We start from the raw sequence: 16056 nt of genomic DNA, 5'->3' as shown, positions 1-16056 counted from the left end.
GATATACAGTATTGGGTGGTCCATCCCGTCCTCCCCCACCTGGGACAGTACCGCTCCTATCCCATAATCGGACGCATCTGTGAGAAGGGACGGGAGAAATCCGGGGATGATAAGAGAGGGGTGGACGTGATTATGCTCTTTAAGGTGCTAAAAGCTTCTTGCATCTCTTTAGTGGGGGTCGCCAACACTGCCTGTTTGACCTGTTGTCGTAGGGTATCCGTGAGGGGTGCTGCCATCTGAGCAAATTGCGGTATGAACCTTCGGTAATATCCGATGAGGCCCAAGAACGCTCTCATCTCTCGCTTGGTACTAGGGAAGGGGGTATCTGCTATGGCCCTGACCTTCTCTATCTGAGGCTCAATTAACCCGTGTCCCAGGACGTATCCGAGGTATTTTACCTTCTGGTAAGCAAATCGGGACTTCTTGGCGTTCACTTTTAAGCCAGCTTCTTCCAGCGTCAAGAATACTTGGTGTAGGTGATGTAGATGGGATTCCCAGTCCGGGCTGAAGATGACGATATCGTCTAAATAGGCGGAGGTATAAGCTGTCATGTCTTTTAATACGGTGTTCATTAACCTCTGGAAAGTGGCCGGGGCCCCGTGGAGTCCAAAAGGCAGTACTGTAAACTCGTAGTGGCCCTCCGCGGTCGAGAAAGCGGTTTTCTGGCGGTCTGATGTACTTGGCCTCCCCCAGTTTCTCGATAAGCTCGTCAATTCTGGGTATGGGGTAGGCATCGAAGGTAGAGATTTCATTTAGGGCGCGAAAGTCCATACAAAATCGTCGTGATCCGTCCGGTTTGGGGATCATGACGATCGGGCTGGACCAGTTGCTCTTCGAAGGTCGGATCACCCCTAGGTGTAGCATGTCTTGTACCTCCTTCCGTATATCTCGTCGTCTGGACTCTGGTATCCGGTAAGGCCTTATCTTTATTATCTAACCCGGAGGGGTTTCAATGTGGTGTTCCACCAAATCGGTTTTCCCTGGTTGATCGGAAAACACTGCAGAATGGCTCCTGAGGGTGGCTAGTAGTCCTTTTTTTTCTACCTCTCCTAGCTCCTCGTTGACGACCAACTGTTCTATGGTGGATGGAGAATCACTCGGCGTAAGTGTCGCGAGGTGTATACCTTTCGGAGGGGGTCCTAACCACTTTTTCAACAAGTTTATATGGTAAACCTGGGTTTTGCGTGGACTCCGTCTCATCTTGTAGCTGGTGTTGCCCACCGTAGAGACGACTTGGTAGGGTCCCATCCACTCGGCCTTGAACTTCTGGGTGGAGGAGGGAAGTAGTACCAGGGCCCAATCATGCATCTCTAGTCGCCGGCATTTTTTTCCTTTGTCATATACTTGTTTCTGTTTGGTCTGATTTTTTTCCAGGTTCGTGTAGGCTAGGTCACGTAGTTTGCCGAGCTTGGACCTTAGGTTCTTCGCGTACTCCAGGGTCTTCAGGGTTTCTTCTGGCAACTCTTGTTCCCAGGCTTCTTTAGTCATTTCCAGTAGAGAGCGCGGTTGTCTCCCATACAGAAGCTCGAAGGAGGAAAAGCCTAGGCTACTTTGTTTCTGGCCTCGAATCACGTAGAGGGCCAGAGGGAGTATTTGATCCCATTCAGCACCGCTGACTTCCAACATCTTTCGGAGGGTAGTCTTCACCGTCCGGTTGTATCGCTCCACGAGCCCGTCGGTGTGCGGATGGTATACCGGCGTACTTATTTGCTGTATGTTTAACACCTGGCATACCTCCTTCATCAATCGCGAAACGAAGGGTGTCCCTTGGTCCGTCAAGACTTCCTTGGGGAACCCCACACGCGAAAACAGCTCCAGCATCTTATCGGCGACTTGTTTGGTGGTAGTAGTTGTCAGGGGGAAGGCCTCCGGGAACCTCGTCGCATAATCGACTATGACCAATACGTGTTGATGTCCTCTCCTGGTCTTGGGTAATGGTCCTATAATGTCCATACCGACCCTCTCAAAAGGGGTCCCTATGATGGGAAGGGGCTGCAGGGGGACGGCAGGCGGTCTTGTCATATTCTTTCTCTGGCATACGTCACACTCTTGGCAATATGTCAGGGTGTCTTTATAGATGCCGGGCCAGTAAAAGTGGCGCAGTATGGTTTGTGTACCTTTCTCTGCTCCGGTGTGTCCCGCAACCAGTTGCGCATGGGAGAAAAACAATATCTGTTCCCGAAAAGATACGGGCACCAGGAGTTGTTCCGGTTCGTTTTCTTGTCCTTGTCTGTATATAAGGCCGTTTTTGATAAGGAATCTAGGGAACCGGGGGGGGGGGGGGGGGGGGGGGGGTGAGGGTCCTGTCCTAGGGTTCTATGGGTACTTTCCCACGCGTTGAACAGAGTGGCATCATTACTTTGGGCGAATCTAAAACTTCTATCTAGTACCCAGGGTTCCGGGGTCACGAAGGCGGGAGGGGGGATTCCCATTGTTCTTGTAAACCCTCCCGGGAACCTGATTGAGGCATTGATTAAACATGCGTAGGAAGGAGGGGTTATCGGTCCCTATTATAAGGTCCTCGGGGAGGGTAGACAGAACTCCTACTCTTATAGTGTGTGGGTCTCCCTGTTGGGGAACTATAGGAATGTAGGCCACCGGATACGGTTTCACATCCCCGTGTACACAACGTATGTTAACCCTTTCTTGTGGGACATATTGAGAGGGTTCCACGTGCTGTGACTGAACAACTGACTGCCGACAGCCAGAGTCTAATAAGGCTTGGATTGGGGACCCGTTTACCCTCACACTCACTCGGTAGCTGTTCCCCATCTCGGCAGAGTATAGGACTGTCCTCGGGAGGTATCCCACCTCCATAGGTTCCTCAGTGTTTTTCCGGCGGGGCAGAGCCGTGCTATGTGTCCCCAGTTGCCACACTCGAAACACTGGGGTCCTCCGGTAGCAGGGGGCTCCGGTCTCCATGGTCTAGACCGTGGGGGCTCAGGGATCTTGGTCAGCTTCTTTTCTATTCTCTGGCCAGGTCGTGAGCTCTTCTCCAGCTCCCAAGAGGGGGTTTTAGGCTGAGCCCTTGAGAACGTGGCCGCCATCTCTACTGCCTGTGCGTAGTCAGGTTATGGTGTTGTTGTAGCCATTTTTGGGTCGCAAATTGTAGAGCTTCCCAGAACTGTTCTAGGTACACTTGGTCCATAATCTCTTCCTTTGTGCTCACATGAGGAGTGAGCCACCGAGGCGTGGCTTGCACGCTGAGGGTGATGGCGGCGTGAGCCCGGAGCTCCGCGCCTATTCCCCACACTAATCCTGCCTGCTGCTGCAGAGAGCCCGGCGCTGTGCCTGGAAATCATCAGGCTGAGCGTGGGCATTGTTGGAGCATTAGCGGAGCGAACGGGGGCCGCTGAGGAGACCGACCTCCGCCGCACTGCAGAGCCGCCGGAGCCGAGCTGGAGGAATGCCCAAAAAGGCGGCCGCAGCGACGGACTCGAGACGGGCCACCTAAACTGTGGGCCGACGCCTGGGGACACGGCCGGGACCCGCCGAGGATCGGAACCGGTGTGGAGCCGCCCCTCCCCCCCCCCCGGGGGCCCTGAGGTGCTCTCTCCCGGAGGATCCGAGGAGCAGCGGAGCGGCCGCTAGCGAGCGGCCCGGGAAAGCTGCGGGGAGAGCGCTGAGCGCTGCGGACACCCTGAGGCCTGGCAGACGCGGCTGGGGCCCGGCGCACCGGAGGAATACTGAACGCTCCCCCCCTCCCCCCCCTGAACTATGAGGTGAGCCACAGAACAGAGCAACACGCAGGGGGGGTCGAGAGAAGCACGGGAGGGGGAATGTGCCCAACGTCCAGGAACACCATGTATTGACTGCGAGGGAAGCCGGCACGCCAGGGGGTGATTAGAACTGCCTACTGGGGGGCCACGAGAGCTGGCGCGCTTTGGCCCCGGGTAGTGGTGGACGACTGCTGGGAGGACACCCACCCTAGGCGGCGCTGCGACACCGAAACCCCCACCACCCCCGACCCAGGGCACCACGCAAATACCCCCTGGTGTCTGCCCCCTACCCAGCGACACTGACTGCCAACGCTGGATGCCTGAACAGGGAGGGGGCCTGGCATTGCGAGTGGTCGCGCCACGCTGACGGAGCAGTGAAACGAGTGGGTGCTGCACCGAGCCCCGAGACCACGCGCAGGCCACTATGGGGAGGACAAAAGGCAAGCAAGTGGAGGGGACGGCTGCGGGAGCGGCGGAAGGAGACGTGGGGGAGCCCCCGGACCTGCAGGGGCTACAGGACCGAATTCTGGAGGCCATCACAGCGACGAGAGAAGCGCTGCACAACGACATTGCGCAGGTGGCGTCGGGGCTCGGCCTGCTCCGAGCCGACCACGACAAATTGAAAGACAGAGTGACGGAGACTGAGGGGGCCCTGAAAGTCCTGGCTCCGGCCCACAAAACTCTTGAGGGAAAACTCACGGAGGCTCTTGACCGGATTCAGGTATTAGAACGTCGAGCAGAGGACGCGGAAAACAGAAGCCGTCGCAGCAACGTGCGAATCGTAGGTGTGCCGGAGAGCGAAGGGGGGACGGACCTACTGGCCTACTGCGACAACTGGCTAAGAACTGTGGTGGCACCTGAGGGCTTGTCGCCCTTCTTTACCCTGGAGAGAGCTCATCGGGTCCCGTCCGGACCACCCAAACCTGGCCTGCCACCGAGACCTATCGTGGCTAAACTGCTGCACTACAGAGACAGGGACCTGCTACTACAAAGGGCCCGAGACGAGGGACCGTTCCAAATCGCGAACGGTAGGGTAACGCTGTTCCCGGACTTCACGTTCGAAACGCAGAAGCAGCGGGCCTCCTTCCTGTCGATCAAGAAAGAGCTGCGCACAGAGGGGATCCAATACTCATTGCTGTTCCCTGCCAGACTCCGGATTGTGGTGGACGACAAAGCAATGTTTTTCAACCTGGCCGCTGACGCTTGGGACTGGTGGGAATCCTACAAAGCGGGCACGGATGGCGCCAAGGTTCGGGAGGAGAAGGAAAGGGAACGGGAGAGAGCGCCGGCGAGGCCGCGTCAATCGCGGAGATTGCGCAAGCGATGACGCGGAGCCGGGAAACCGACCGCTTCGCAAACGGAAGCCGAGCGCAAGGCCGCGCTGCAAGCAGTGATCACCATTGGGAAAGGGGGTGGCTCTCAATCCACACGAGGCACGGACACAGAGACGATCATATCGGCCTCGGGCTCGGAGTCGGACCAGTCGGGGGTCCATGATGCCGAGGATCCGGTGGTAACACCGCAAACAGCAGAAGAAATCCTGAATAACTGACTTGGACCTGTTGGGTAAGGGGAATGGACCTTGAGGGGGGTCCACCCGATTAGCGGGAGAGTTGGCTCCAGGCATGGGCGCTGGGTGACTGGCTATGTGCTGTTCTCCGTAGTGGGGGGATGGAGGCGGGCCTGGGACATGCAGCCCCCTCTTGGGCGAGGCCTCGCTCCGCACGCCCTTAAGGCGATTGCAGCTCCGGCTGTGAACTAACTATCTGGGGGTTCTGCGTTAAGGGAGTTTGGATGGGGTCTGGTATCTTGATATTGGGGCCTGTTCTGGGGGGAGGGGGAACACCACAGTTGGGGTTTGGTGCTGGGGGGATGCTGCAGGTGCTGATCTTGACTTTCTTGGGGGTTGACCAGTTGGGAGGTTCTGTTTGGGGACGGGGAGGGACCATCATCCGCGGGAGTGTGAATAGGGAGGGGGGGAAGAACCGGGACTTATGGGACAATGGCTAACTCGAATGTCTTGAAATGCATGACCTGGAACGTGAGGGGTCTACACACAATGCAGCGCAGGCATAAAGTGCATGCCTACCTACAGAGAAGAGGGATTCATATAGCGCTCTTACAGGAGACACACATCACGAAGCAGGAAGGGGTGGCACTACAGAGAAGATGGCGGGGGCAAGTTTTCCACACCTCTTACTCGGCCTACGCAAGGGGCGCTCTGATCTGGGTGAGGGCGGGGACGCCTTTTCAAATGACTAGACAGTTGATAGATCCAGAGGGAAGATTTGTAGTAGTGGAGGGTAGGTTGCGGGGTAAGGCTATAGTCCTATGCAGTGTATATGCCCCAAATATGGACCAATTAACCTTTTATGCGAGCCTGTCGGGGACACTGGCGCACTTCCTGGTGGGTCCGGTACTCATGGGAGGGGACTTTAACTCCGTGGCGGATGTGCAATTGGATAGGTCCCACCCGCCCCTGAGAGATTCCCCGGTGTGCCGCGTAGCTAAGGGTAGACAAGAATGGCAAGAGAGCTGGGGGTTGACTGATGCATGGAGGGCACAGCACTCAACAGACCGAGATTACTCGTTTTACTCCGGGGTACACGAACTCCACGTTAGGCTGGATGCGATATTGTGCACACGAGACGTGCTGACGCAGGTTGCCTGGTCGGAATACCTGACGAGAACGGTCTCGGACCACAATCCGCTCTTAATCCACTTAGACTGGATGACGGAAAAGCCTCGGGTGCCAACCTGGAGGCTCCGGCCGGAGACTTTAGAAGACCCGATATTCGGGGCGGCCCTGGAGGAGGGACTGGCACAGTACTTCGCCAATAACGAGGGCTCCACGGGCTCTAGAGCAGTGGAATGGGATGCCTTCAAAGTGGTAGTGAGAGGGCAGTGCATCACACAGTTCGTAGGCACGAGGCGGGTGCTGCTGACCGACCTAGAGAGGGCAGACGCCACACTGAGGGCAGCGGAGAGGGACCGACCAGGCAGGCCGGAGCTGCAGGGTACGGTTAGCTCGGCCAGGGAGGCGGTGGCGGCTGAAGTGGAGAGGCTACGGGCTTACGATCACCGGGCATACATGCTGAGATCTCATGTCGAAGGCGACCGTTCGGGCACATTGTTGGCGTGGCTCTCCAACCCCACGAAACGTTGCTCCCCTATCTTGCAACTTGCCGGGGAGGGGGGTAGTATGTCCTACACCCAGTCGGCCATAGTGGACGGCTTTCAGGGATACTACGAGACACTTTATAGTAGCACCCCGGGCGACCGGGAAATGAAGGCGGAGGCTTTCCTGGATGACCTCACCCTACCGCGCCTAGAAGACGAGCAGGCGGCGGATTTGGGAAGAGACATCGGCTTAGGGGAAATCCGAATAGCCATTAAGTCCATGGCCCGTAATAAGACGCCGGGTATAGATGGCCTGCCCATCGAATTTTATGGCAAATATGTCGACACCTTAGCGCCGCGGCTTTTGGCTGTGTTCAAAGAAGCGAGGACCACGGGTCGCCTCCCCCCATCGATGCGAGAAGCGATAGTCATCCCGCTACTGAAACCTGGCAGAGAAGGTAGTAGTCCGGCCTCCTATAGGCCGCTCTCGATGCTCACTGCCGACTATAAAATCTTGAGCTCTATACTAGCATCGAGACTCCTACCGCACATGACCTCTCTGGTCCACGAGGACCAGAACGGCTTTATCCCTACCCGGAACACGACATTAAACATCAGAAGGCTTATCCGACTCATGGAAGAAGTGCGGGAGGGGAATGGCACCCCACTTGCCCTCTCGGTCGATATAGAAAAAGCGTTCGATAGTCTAGAGTGGGATTATTTATATGCAGTCATGGCGCGTTTCGGGCTGGGCGCAGGTTATATCCGGTGGACACAAGTGCTTTATACGGCGGCTGTAGCGAGGGTGCGAGTTGGATCCCTGGTGTCCCATCAGTACCCAGTGGAGAGGGGCACCCGGCAGGGTTGCTCCCTGTCCCCATTGCTGTTCGCTTTAGCGATCGAACCGCTGGCTGTGGAAGCCCGCAGGGGGCGATACTTTGCGGGAGTGCTAACTGATGACGGGCGACAGTTTATCTCGCTGTACGCCGATGATCTCCTGTTGTTCCTGGGCAACGACGCGACTGAGCTCGAGGGGGCGGAGGAGTTGCTGGGACGTTTTGGCGACCTCTCGGGCCTCAGAGTTAACTGGGCGAAGACGAGCCTCTTTCCACTGAAGGAGGACGCGACCCGCCCGGAACACAGACCGCTGCTTCATTGGGAGCCGACTTGTCTCCACTATCTTGGAGTATACGTCTATCACACAGCGACGGCTTTGTTCGAGGGCAATGTGGAGAGATGCGTCAGGGGGCTGAGGGGTAGCATGGCATTCTGGGCCACGCTTCCGCTATCCATAGCTGGTAGGATAGCACTGCTGAAAATGGTGGCCCTCCCGCGGCTGCTATATTACTTCCGAACGCTTCCGATCTGGATCCCCAGCTCCTTTTTCCGCCGCCTTCGCTCCCAGCTCACTTCCTTCCTCTGGGGGACGGGCAGGTGTAGAGTGGCGCTGGCGACACTCACCCGCCCGAAAGATGAGGGCGGCTTGGCGTTCCCGGACTACGAGCTCTATTATATCGCTGCCCAGCTGCAGATCTTCACGCAGGAGGTGGCTCGGGTTTACCGGGGTCCGGAAGCAAAGCGACTGCGGGGCACGCCACGACACATACTAGCCTATATCGCGCTAGGACAGAAACTCGCCGCTCGGGATCTGTCCCTTGAACAGGATACATTTCGGCGGTGCTGGAACAGAGCGCAGAAGCGGGCAGGGATTCAGCACCCCTACGCCCCGGAGATACCGCTGGGCATGCTGACAGCATTGCCCCATGGAGGCGATTGGTCCCGCCTGCTGCAGTGGGAGGAGGTAGGAATACAGGTGGTAGGGGACCTTTTCGAGAACGGGGAGCTCCTCCCATACTCGGCCCTCCAGGATCGCTTTGCTCTCCCACGCGGGGGCTATCTCCTTCATGCAGCCGTGACGAGAGCCATGCAGAAACACTGGGGACTGGGACTGGCGGAGCCGGAGACGGCCATGGCGTGCCAATACACCATGATGGCGGCGGGAACGGTGAAAGCGGTATCTTGCTTGTACAACAGAATGCTCCACGAGCACCTGCCGCCCCTCGACGCACTGAAACTCAAATGGGAAACTGACCTGGGTAAGCCCATCCCGGACACGACGTGGGCACAGCTGGTGCGGAGAGCGCGAAATAGCACAAGGAACGCCCGTTTTCAGGTTATCCATTATTACATACTACACAGGGCGTACATGACCCCTGGGAGAATCCTGAGGTATTTTGGCGCGACTGATGCGAGGTGCCCCCGCTGCGCGGCAGATGGAGCCGAGCTGGTACATATGCTCTGGTCGTGCCCGGCCCTAACAGCCTATTGGCGAGCCGTGGGTGAATCCATGAACGAGGTGACGGACCGGACTGTTGACTTTGATGCGGCGGCGTGCATCCTGCATTGGTTCCCACACACCCCCAAAAACAAGCTCTCGAGCAAGTTCATAGATATGGGCTTAATGGTAGCCAAGCGCGAGATAACCAGAAACTGGAAGGCGAGGGCGAGCCCGACGTATAGGAGGTGGTACAACGAATTTCTGAAGTGGGCGGCCTGCGATAGCACGCATAGGTATCAGATGGCGCGTAGAACAGCTAATGAGAAAGCGCTAGAACAAGCAACGGCCTGGGAGGTAATGGTACAGGGCCTCAGGGATAGTGGTATGATGGATGACGGGGAGGACTTAGACGTGGCAGGGGTCAGCACAGTATAATAATCTGGTGATAAGAGAACCGGTAGAGGAGAAAGCCTGAAACCCGAGGTTAGAGGCTCCTGTGCGGATGGTGGGGTGGGAGGGGGGTACAGGGGGAGGGGGGTAAGGTTTCTCGGGACTGGGGGGGAAAGTTGGGGGGGGAGTTCGGGGTTTCATTGGGTGAGGACGGAAAAGTAGACACACACACAAATCCGAGTCCATACTCCTGAGAAAGAGCAACCAGGCATGGGGGTGCGAAACTGCTGCCGCCGCCCGGCCCCCGGGATGTGGGCCTGCAGGCTGTGTATATGAAAAGTTGGTGAACCTGACTGTAGCACTGTGAATGATGCTGAATATGCGCAACTACTGGCCTGTGTATTGTGTGTCTACAATAAAAATTACTTTAAAAAAAAAAAATGAGGAGTGAGCCACTTATCAGTCGCCATTTTTAGTCTTACAAATAAAGTTTTCGGGCTTTCCCCCGGGGTCCCCCTTACTCTCCTGTTCAGTGTTCTTATGTCTAGAATTGGCCTTACGGTTTAGTATTTTTTGGGAATGAGGAAATATAGTGAGTATACCTTGTGTTCCTGATGTTGTTTTGGGACTATTTCTATAGCTCCTTTTTGAAGGAGGGCTTGGACTTCGTCCTACAGTAGGGTAAGATGTTCTAGTAATGGTTTGTGTCCTTGGTGGTATTGTAGGAGGTGTGTCCTCGAGTTGTAAACAATACCCATACTTGATTATAGAGATAACACACTAATCTGTGGTGATGTTTGTCCACTCATTGTGTTGTTGTAGCCATCCCCCAACTGGTGTAATTTATTGCGGGGAGAGGCTTAGGTGGTCACTGTTTTTTTTTATTTTGGAGGGTGCGGGGGGGGAAGAAAGCCAGGAACCTTGAGCCATCCACGTCATCTGAGGACACTGTACTTTACCTCTTGTGCACTGGTATCTGCAGAATCCATTGTGCATTGTATGGTAGCATTTGATATTGCCCAACCTTCTACCAACTGAATCTCTGTGTTGGTATTGGTCTGGGAGGTGTTGTAAGAGGTCCTGCATTTTGTCCCATTGGGCACGACTGAAGCGGGAGAGTAAACCAATGGAGTTTGTGATGCGCAGGGGGTAGGCTGCTTGTGCGGCAACGTGTTTAGCTGCGGCATCATATTTTTTACTCTTCTCGTTCGTGGGGGTAGCAACCCCAGTGCCCTGGGAATTTGCTCTTTTTCTAGCAGTATGTACTAGAGAGTCCGGGGCGACCTGACCTCTGATATATTTAGGGTCTGATGGGCAAGGTTTATATTTTTTCTCTATTCAAGGGGAGATAACCCTAGATTTAACTGGTTGTTTAAAAATGTCTTGAGTGGATGTTAGCATGTCCTTTAACATGGGAAGGGATTGTGCTGTCTTTTGCAATCCGTTTAGTGTTTCCACCAAAAAACCCTCTTCATGCTCAAGAGTATGGAGATCTAACGTGTGGTAATGTTTTGCCCTACTGATGAACTTGTGGTAAGATGTGATAGCAGGTGGTGATGGCTCAGATGGATATAGGTCTGGGTCGGTCTTGACTACCGGATCAGCGTCATATAGGTCCCATAGGTCCTGTGTATTATACGGATCCCCTTGTGGGTCTGGAAAGTATAGCACGTTGTATGGTACCTCCTCCCCAGTATGTAGGTCACTTGTGGATGACTGCACAGGAGAGATATGTGGCTGCTCTGAGGGCAGATGTTCAGGGGAGTGTGCATGCACTTGCAGAGGTTGTGGTGATGGCAATGTAGACGAATGGAGAGGTAGAGGTTTTGGAGATGGAGGGAAAAATATGGGGCTTGTGCCTCCGTCCTTCTTGGAAGCTTTGGGTGGTCTGGTCCCATAATCTTTCGATTCTGCTGCCAGCTTAGGTGAATGGTGGTTCGGCACCAATGGGTTATCTGCCTGCTTCGGTGCTGGTGGCACTGAAGGATTTTTGTCATGAAGGGTAATTTGGGTCCGATGTCTGTTGCTTCAGCTCTGATACTTTTTGCTGTTTCAGAGATGCAGATTTTTTGCAAGTGATGAAACTGAATAATATGTCAGGGCTTTAAACTTCATGACACTTTGATTGTTTTGCGGCAGAGTGAGTTTGGGCACTCTTGAGCCTGTTGTTGGAGACCACCATGGCCAGAGGGCAGTGGAGTTCTGAAATCCACTATACCAGCCAATCAGGCTCAGAGTCAGAGCTGTCGCTACTGCTAGCGAGCAGTATAGGGATGTCTGTTGGCGCCCTCTATGGCTCAGTATCTTCGGAGTCTGGTGACTGTCCACCAAAAATGTTAGGCGTATCGCCTGTGTGTCGCTGCATGGTAGAGTGGGCCTAATATCACTCTCTACGCTGCTGAAGTGACTTTTTAGAACATAACGCCAGGCGCGGCTCAACACAAACTCTCGTCATTATCTGGCAACAAACAAAAATTGCCAACTTTGTGCTGGTCTAGCTTGGAGTATTTGCCATGATACTTGGGGCAGAAGCTGAAGGGTGTCTTTTCCTTCCTCGTCGTTGTGAAGTGTATGGTGACTGGAAAAGAAGATATGTGGAAGCCCGGGCCCGAAAAGGCAAATTGAAGATTTTGGTAACACTAGCCAGTGTATATGATTGTCTATCCTGTTGTAGAAGGAACGGGGTGCTGAGAAAGGCATTGGTGCTTGAATCGAGCTAAGGTCCCAGAGCTGCGATATTGATGTCCAAACCAGATAGCGCAAAAAAATAATCTAACTAGGAGCCGAGAAACACACGCAATACACAGTGAAAGAGTCACAATACCTCATGACTCAAATACTTCTTTGAAGCAAAACAACTTGTAACTGTCCGAGCCCAACACTAGACGGAAGGATATATCTACGGCCAACACATGCTACAAATCAAGTGTTTCACTTCAAAAAGCAAATTTAGCATTGGGCTTTGAACTTCTGAAAGAAAGTTCAAAATGCAGACCATAGCACTGCAACGCAAAAGAACAGTTTTGTTGAGCCGACAGCTGGCTACATCGAATTTAGTTTGAATGCTTGAGTTCGAGGTCGCTTTGCTTCTTATATGATTCCCTTCTGCTCTATTGAGTTTGAAAATATTATATATCTTAATCTCTTCATGATGAAATATATTATAGCAGCTAAGCAAAGCCGCCATATCATGGCTGCACCCATGAACACACATTTCCAACAGCACTATGAACACTTTGTACACAAATTTCCAACAGCACTATGAACACTTTGTAATTAACAGTAGGTGGGCCATTAGTCCACGGACCAAGAGAAGCAGTTGGATTCTTGAATTATTTACATAGTAGTATGGACTCCCAAGAAGTCAAATCTGACATGCCTTTAATATAAATTGGTTCTTGAGAAGCTCATTTTTATTTGCTTTCAACCATGGAGTTACAAGACACTGACTGTCTTCGTAGGTCTGAGGAAGCAGTCGTCAGCAGATTTTTTTAAGTATAGGTAAACATTGACGACTTCTGGGGAAGAGTCTCAAAGCGTTCTTCCTCTTTCACCAGCCTTACCACGTTACGAAAGCAGGCTGTTCTCTGAACTACATTGTGTTCAGAAGTTGCATTAAGAGGTGGGTGTCTAATGGGACATTAACCCTCTCCATTTGATAGGTTTTTTTTTAGGTTTTTTTTTTTTTTAGTTCTATTAGGGATCAACCTACTACAGCTTATCTTGTTGAAACAAGAAAGAGAATTTAAACTTTTTACCCAATGGTAGAAAAAAAAACAGTCTGGGTTGAGATTGGCAATCCAATGCATAGTAGTTCTCATAGTGATGTATGCCTGTCCTATTAAAAGGTCAGCCTGAATCCGAAATAAACAATAAGAGAAAAACAACCTTTACTTTTCCAAACCCAATTACAAGATGACAGAGGACAGGTTGCGAATATACAATACATTAAATGTTCTGCTCAAAGAAAAACACCTAGAAATCGGTCGGATAGACAATAACATTTTTACAGAGGAATGGGACACACCCCCTTGCAAGGATGAATGCAGCACAACTGCAAAATGCAGTACAGTGACAGTTCAGTTATTTTATTTCATTTTAACCCTAAGGAGCTAAATTGGGTCTGTGTCTACGTCACTGACAATATTTCTCAGTCTTTTTTTGTTGGGTATTTCTAAAGACCTGACTTCATTTCAAGCTGACAGGCACACAATAGGTTTTCTGGAGGGAAGCATATATTGGACTTCCTAATGATTTATTGTCCTTGAAGAGAGTATTAAAAAGGGGTTAATGGCTTATAATATTTTTTTTACTTTAGTTGGCATTTCAGAAAATGTTTTACTTTTAGAGAAACAACGATTTAATATTGACTTTTGAAAGAAGTGTTTCACTTTAAAATAGGACTTTCCAATTAGGAGTCAATATATTCTGTTTATGACTATTACTGAAGATCTCATGATGGAGAACATAAGTCAAAATACACAGACAAAGGACTGACAAGGTGATCAGTATAAGGAATTCCCTCAGCAAACCAAGTGCTTCCTGAAGTTGAGCTGAAGTGGGATAAAAGAGATACCAACACTGTTAAAAGGAAAATAAAACATGGCACACAAAAGAAAATAATACTGCCACAGAAAAAAATTCAACAAGAAGTTCCATCAAGTTGCACAGCCAAAAACGTGATGCAGTTTCTAATCCTTTTCCACTCACAGGTGATTGATAAAGAAAGGGAGATGGGAGTTGAATGCAATGGCCCAATCATGATTAAACAATATATGCAGCTTCTAGCCCTTTCTTCTGCTCCCCAGTCTTGCTGTGTGACGGAGTTGGAAAGAACAGTAAGATAGAGCATTGTTCAGAGGAGGGTCATCTTCAGGACAACTTCTAAAGATACTTGGAGATCTGACATGAAAATTCATAAACACTGTCCACTTAAGACTAACTTTAGGGTCAATTAGATTATTTGTGCGCTAAATCACTGTACTTACTTAAATCTTCATCCTCCTGTTGGGCATCATTTACAGTCATGTAAACCAATTTTTCTCGTGGTACACGTCCCACGCTGTTTTGCTCCAGCAATTCAACCCCCTGATCAAGCTCAGAGTCGCTCTCCACGATATCTACTGTGCCTCCTGCATGAAAAGAACAGTGCTGGGGGCTTGTTGGCTTCACCATGCAAAAAAGAGAGTTGTAGTACCTAGCAAAATTTGAAAAACGTAGCAATGCGTAAACCTCAATCAGGAAACGTAACCCCTACAGCTTACACCTTATAATCCGTTGCAAATGATCCAATGAACATAAGGGTACATTCAAGTAGATGGGTAGTAAATTTAGTCAATCACAAACCCTTAGAGAAACTATAGCTCAGCAGATTTATCAGCAGCACAACGCATCAACACCAATAATCCCATATGACTGCTGATCAGAGTTTTGTATGATTTTATTTGGATATTTATGCAGTAAATTTCAGGACATGTTGCATGACAGCGTGTCTCTTAAAAGTTTAGTCAAAGTAAAATATGAAGGTAAACATATGGTGACGTGATAAAGATGTAATCTAGTTCTGTTCAAATCGTAGGTGAGAAAACAACAATACAACTACAGGTGGAAGGTGCAGAAGGTTTATGCCATGTCTGTAGCATTGAAAAGATAATCGGATATATCAGCTCTCAGCTTTAATTTAAAGACACTAACGAATAAGCACAGACTGTGGTGCTTTCGTCAGAACATACTATATATTTCTACAAGGTTTATTTCTGCAGAGTTACCGATTTTAACAGACATTCAATAAAAAGCTGTCTTGAGTTATGCTGACTGTCTAAGATAGCCACAATTATTATTAAATGACTACATTGTGTAGATCCTGTTATAAAGACTCATCACTTTTAAACTGCACATCTCCATACATTTTACAGTCACTATCATTAAATAGTCATAAAAAGAACCTATCAAACACTTTTATGTAAACTAACGTTTTTGGGATGTTTTGTGCAATACAGCCATTTATGTGACCCCGTCTTCCTATAAAATTAACTAAAAATCAACCTATCAATAATAAAGTGAAAAAAGTATTAATTTTCAAAGTTCACAATTTCAACCTTTCCCAGATTAGCATTCTAGTTTTACAGTGCATCCTACTTACACCCTTTCACAGTAGAGTCTGGTATCATCAATGCTAATGAACAAACTGATGCTAGAAACAGCACTTTATTAAAAGATAAGTTTAAGAGATTTGATGATGGTCCCCTACAGCTACTGCTTTCCTAAAGCAATGGGTTTATGGGCAATAAAGGGCAAATCTCATAATATGCACAGGAGATTCCAACTGTGTATTAGGCTTGGACGCAGACTGCTCACTCCATTTGGTCCTCTCTATACAGAAACCCCATAAATCCATTTTGTGAAGTCAGGACTGGCACCATAATCATACATGAAAGATCACTTCTATTACCTAATCCATGAAGCCACACTAAAATATAAATGATAGTTGCAAGCGAGAAGTCCCTGTTGCACCTTGAGGGCCCTGAACATATCAGGAAGACAGTACCG

General features: G+C 50.8%; 1 protein-coding gene across 8 annotated transcripts in view; it reads right to left on the bottom strand.

Moving 5' to 3' along the window:
* The window catches only part of ZFX (zinc finger protein X-linked), a 640129-nt gene that overhangs the window by 252950 nt on the left and 371123 nt on the right, over nt 1-16056 (bottom strand). For 6 of the 8 annotated variants that reach the window (XM_078657795.1, XM_078657790.1, XM_078657791.1 and 3 more), the window contains exon 5: nt 14496-14639. The exons of 1 other annotated variant lie outside the window; for it this stretch is intronic. In XM_078657795.1, coding sequence (XP_078513921.1) covers nt 14496-14639 — 144 coding nt within the window. Of the gene's footprint in view, nt 1-14495; nt 14705-16056 lie in introns of all 8 variants that reach the window. One more of the 8 variants, XM_078657798.1, reaches the window with a different exon arrangement.

This window comes from Lissotriton helveticus, chromosome 8 (genome assembly GCF_964261635.1).
Source record: "Lissotriton helveticus chromosome 8, aLisHel1.1, whole genome shotgun sequence".
Taxonomy (NCBI): domain Eukaryota; kingdom Metazoa; phylum Chordata; class Amphibia; order Caudata; family Salamandridae; genus Lissotriton; species Lissotriton helveticus.
This window is presented reverse-complemented; position numbering and strand designations above follow the sequence as displayed.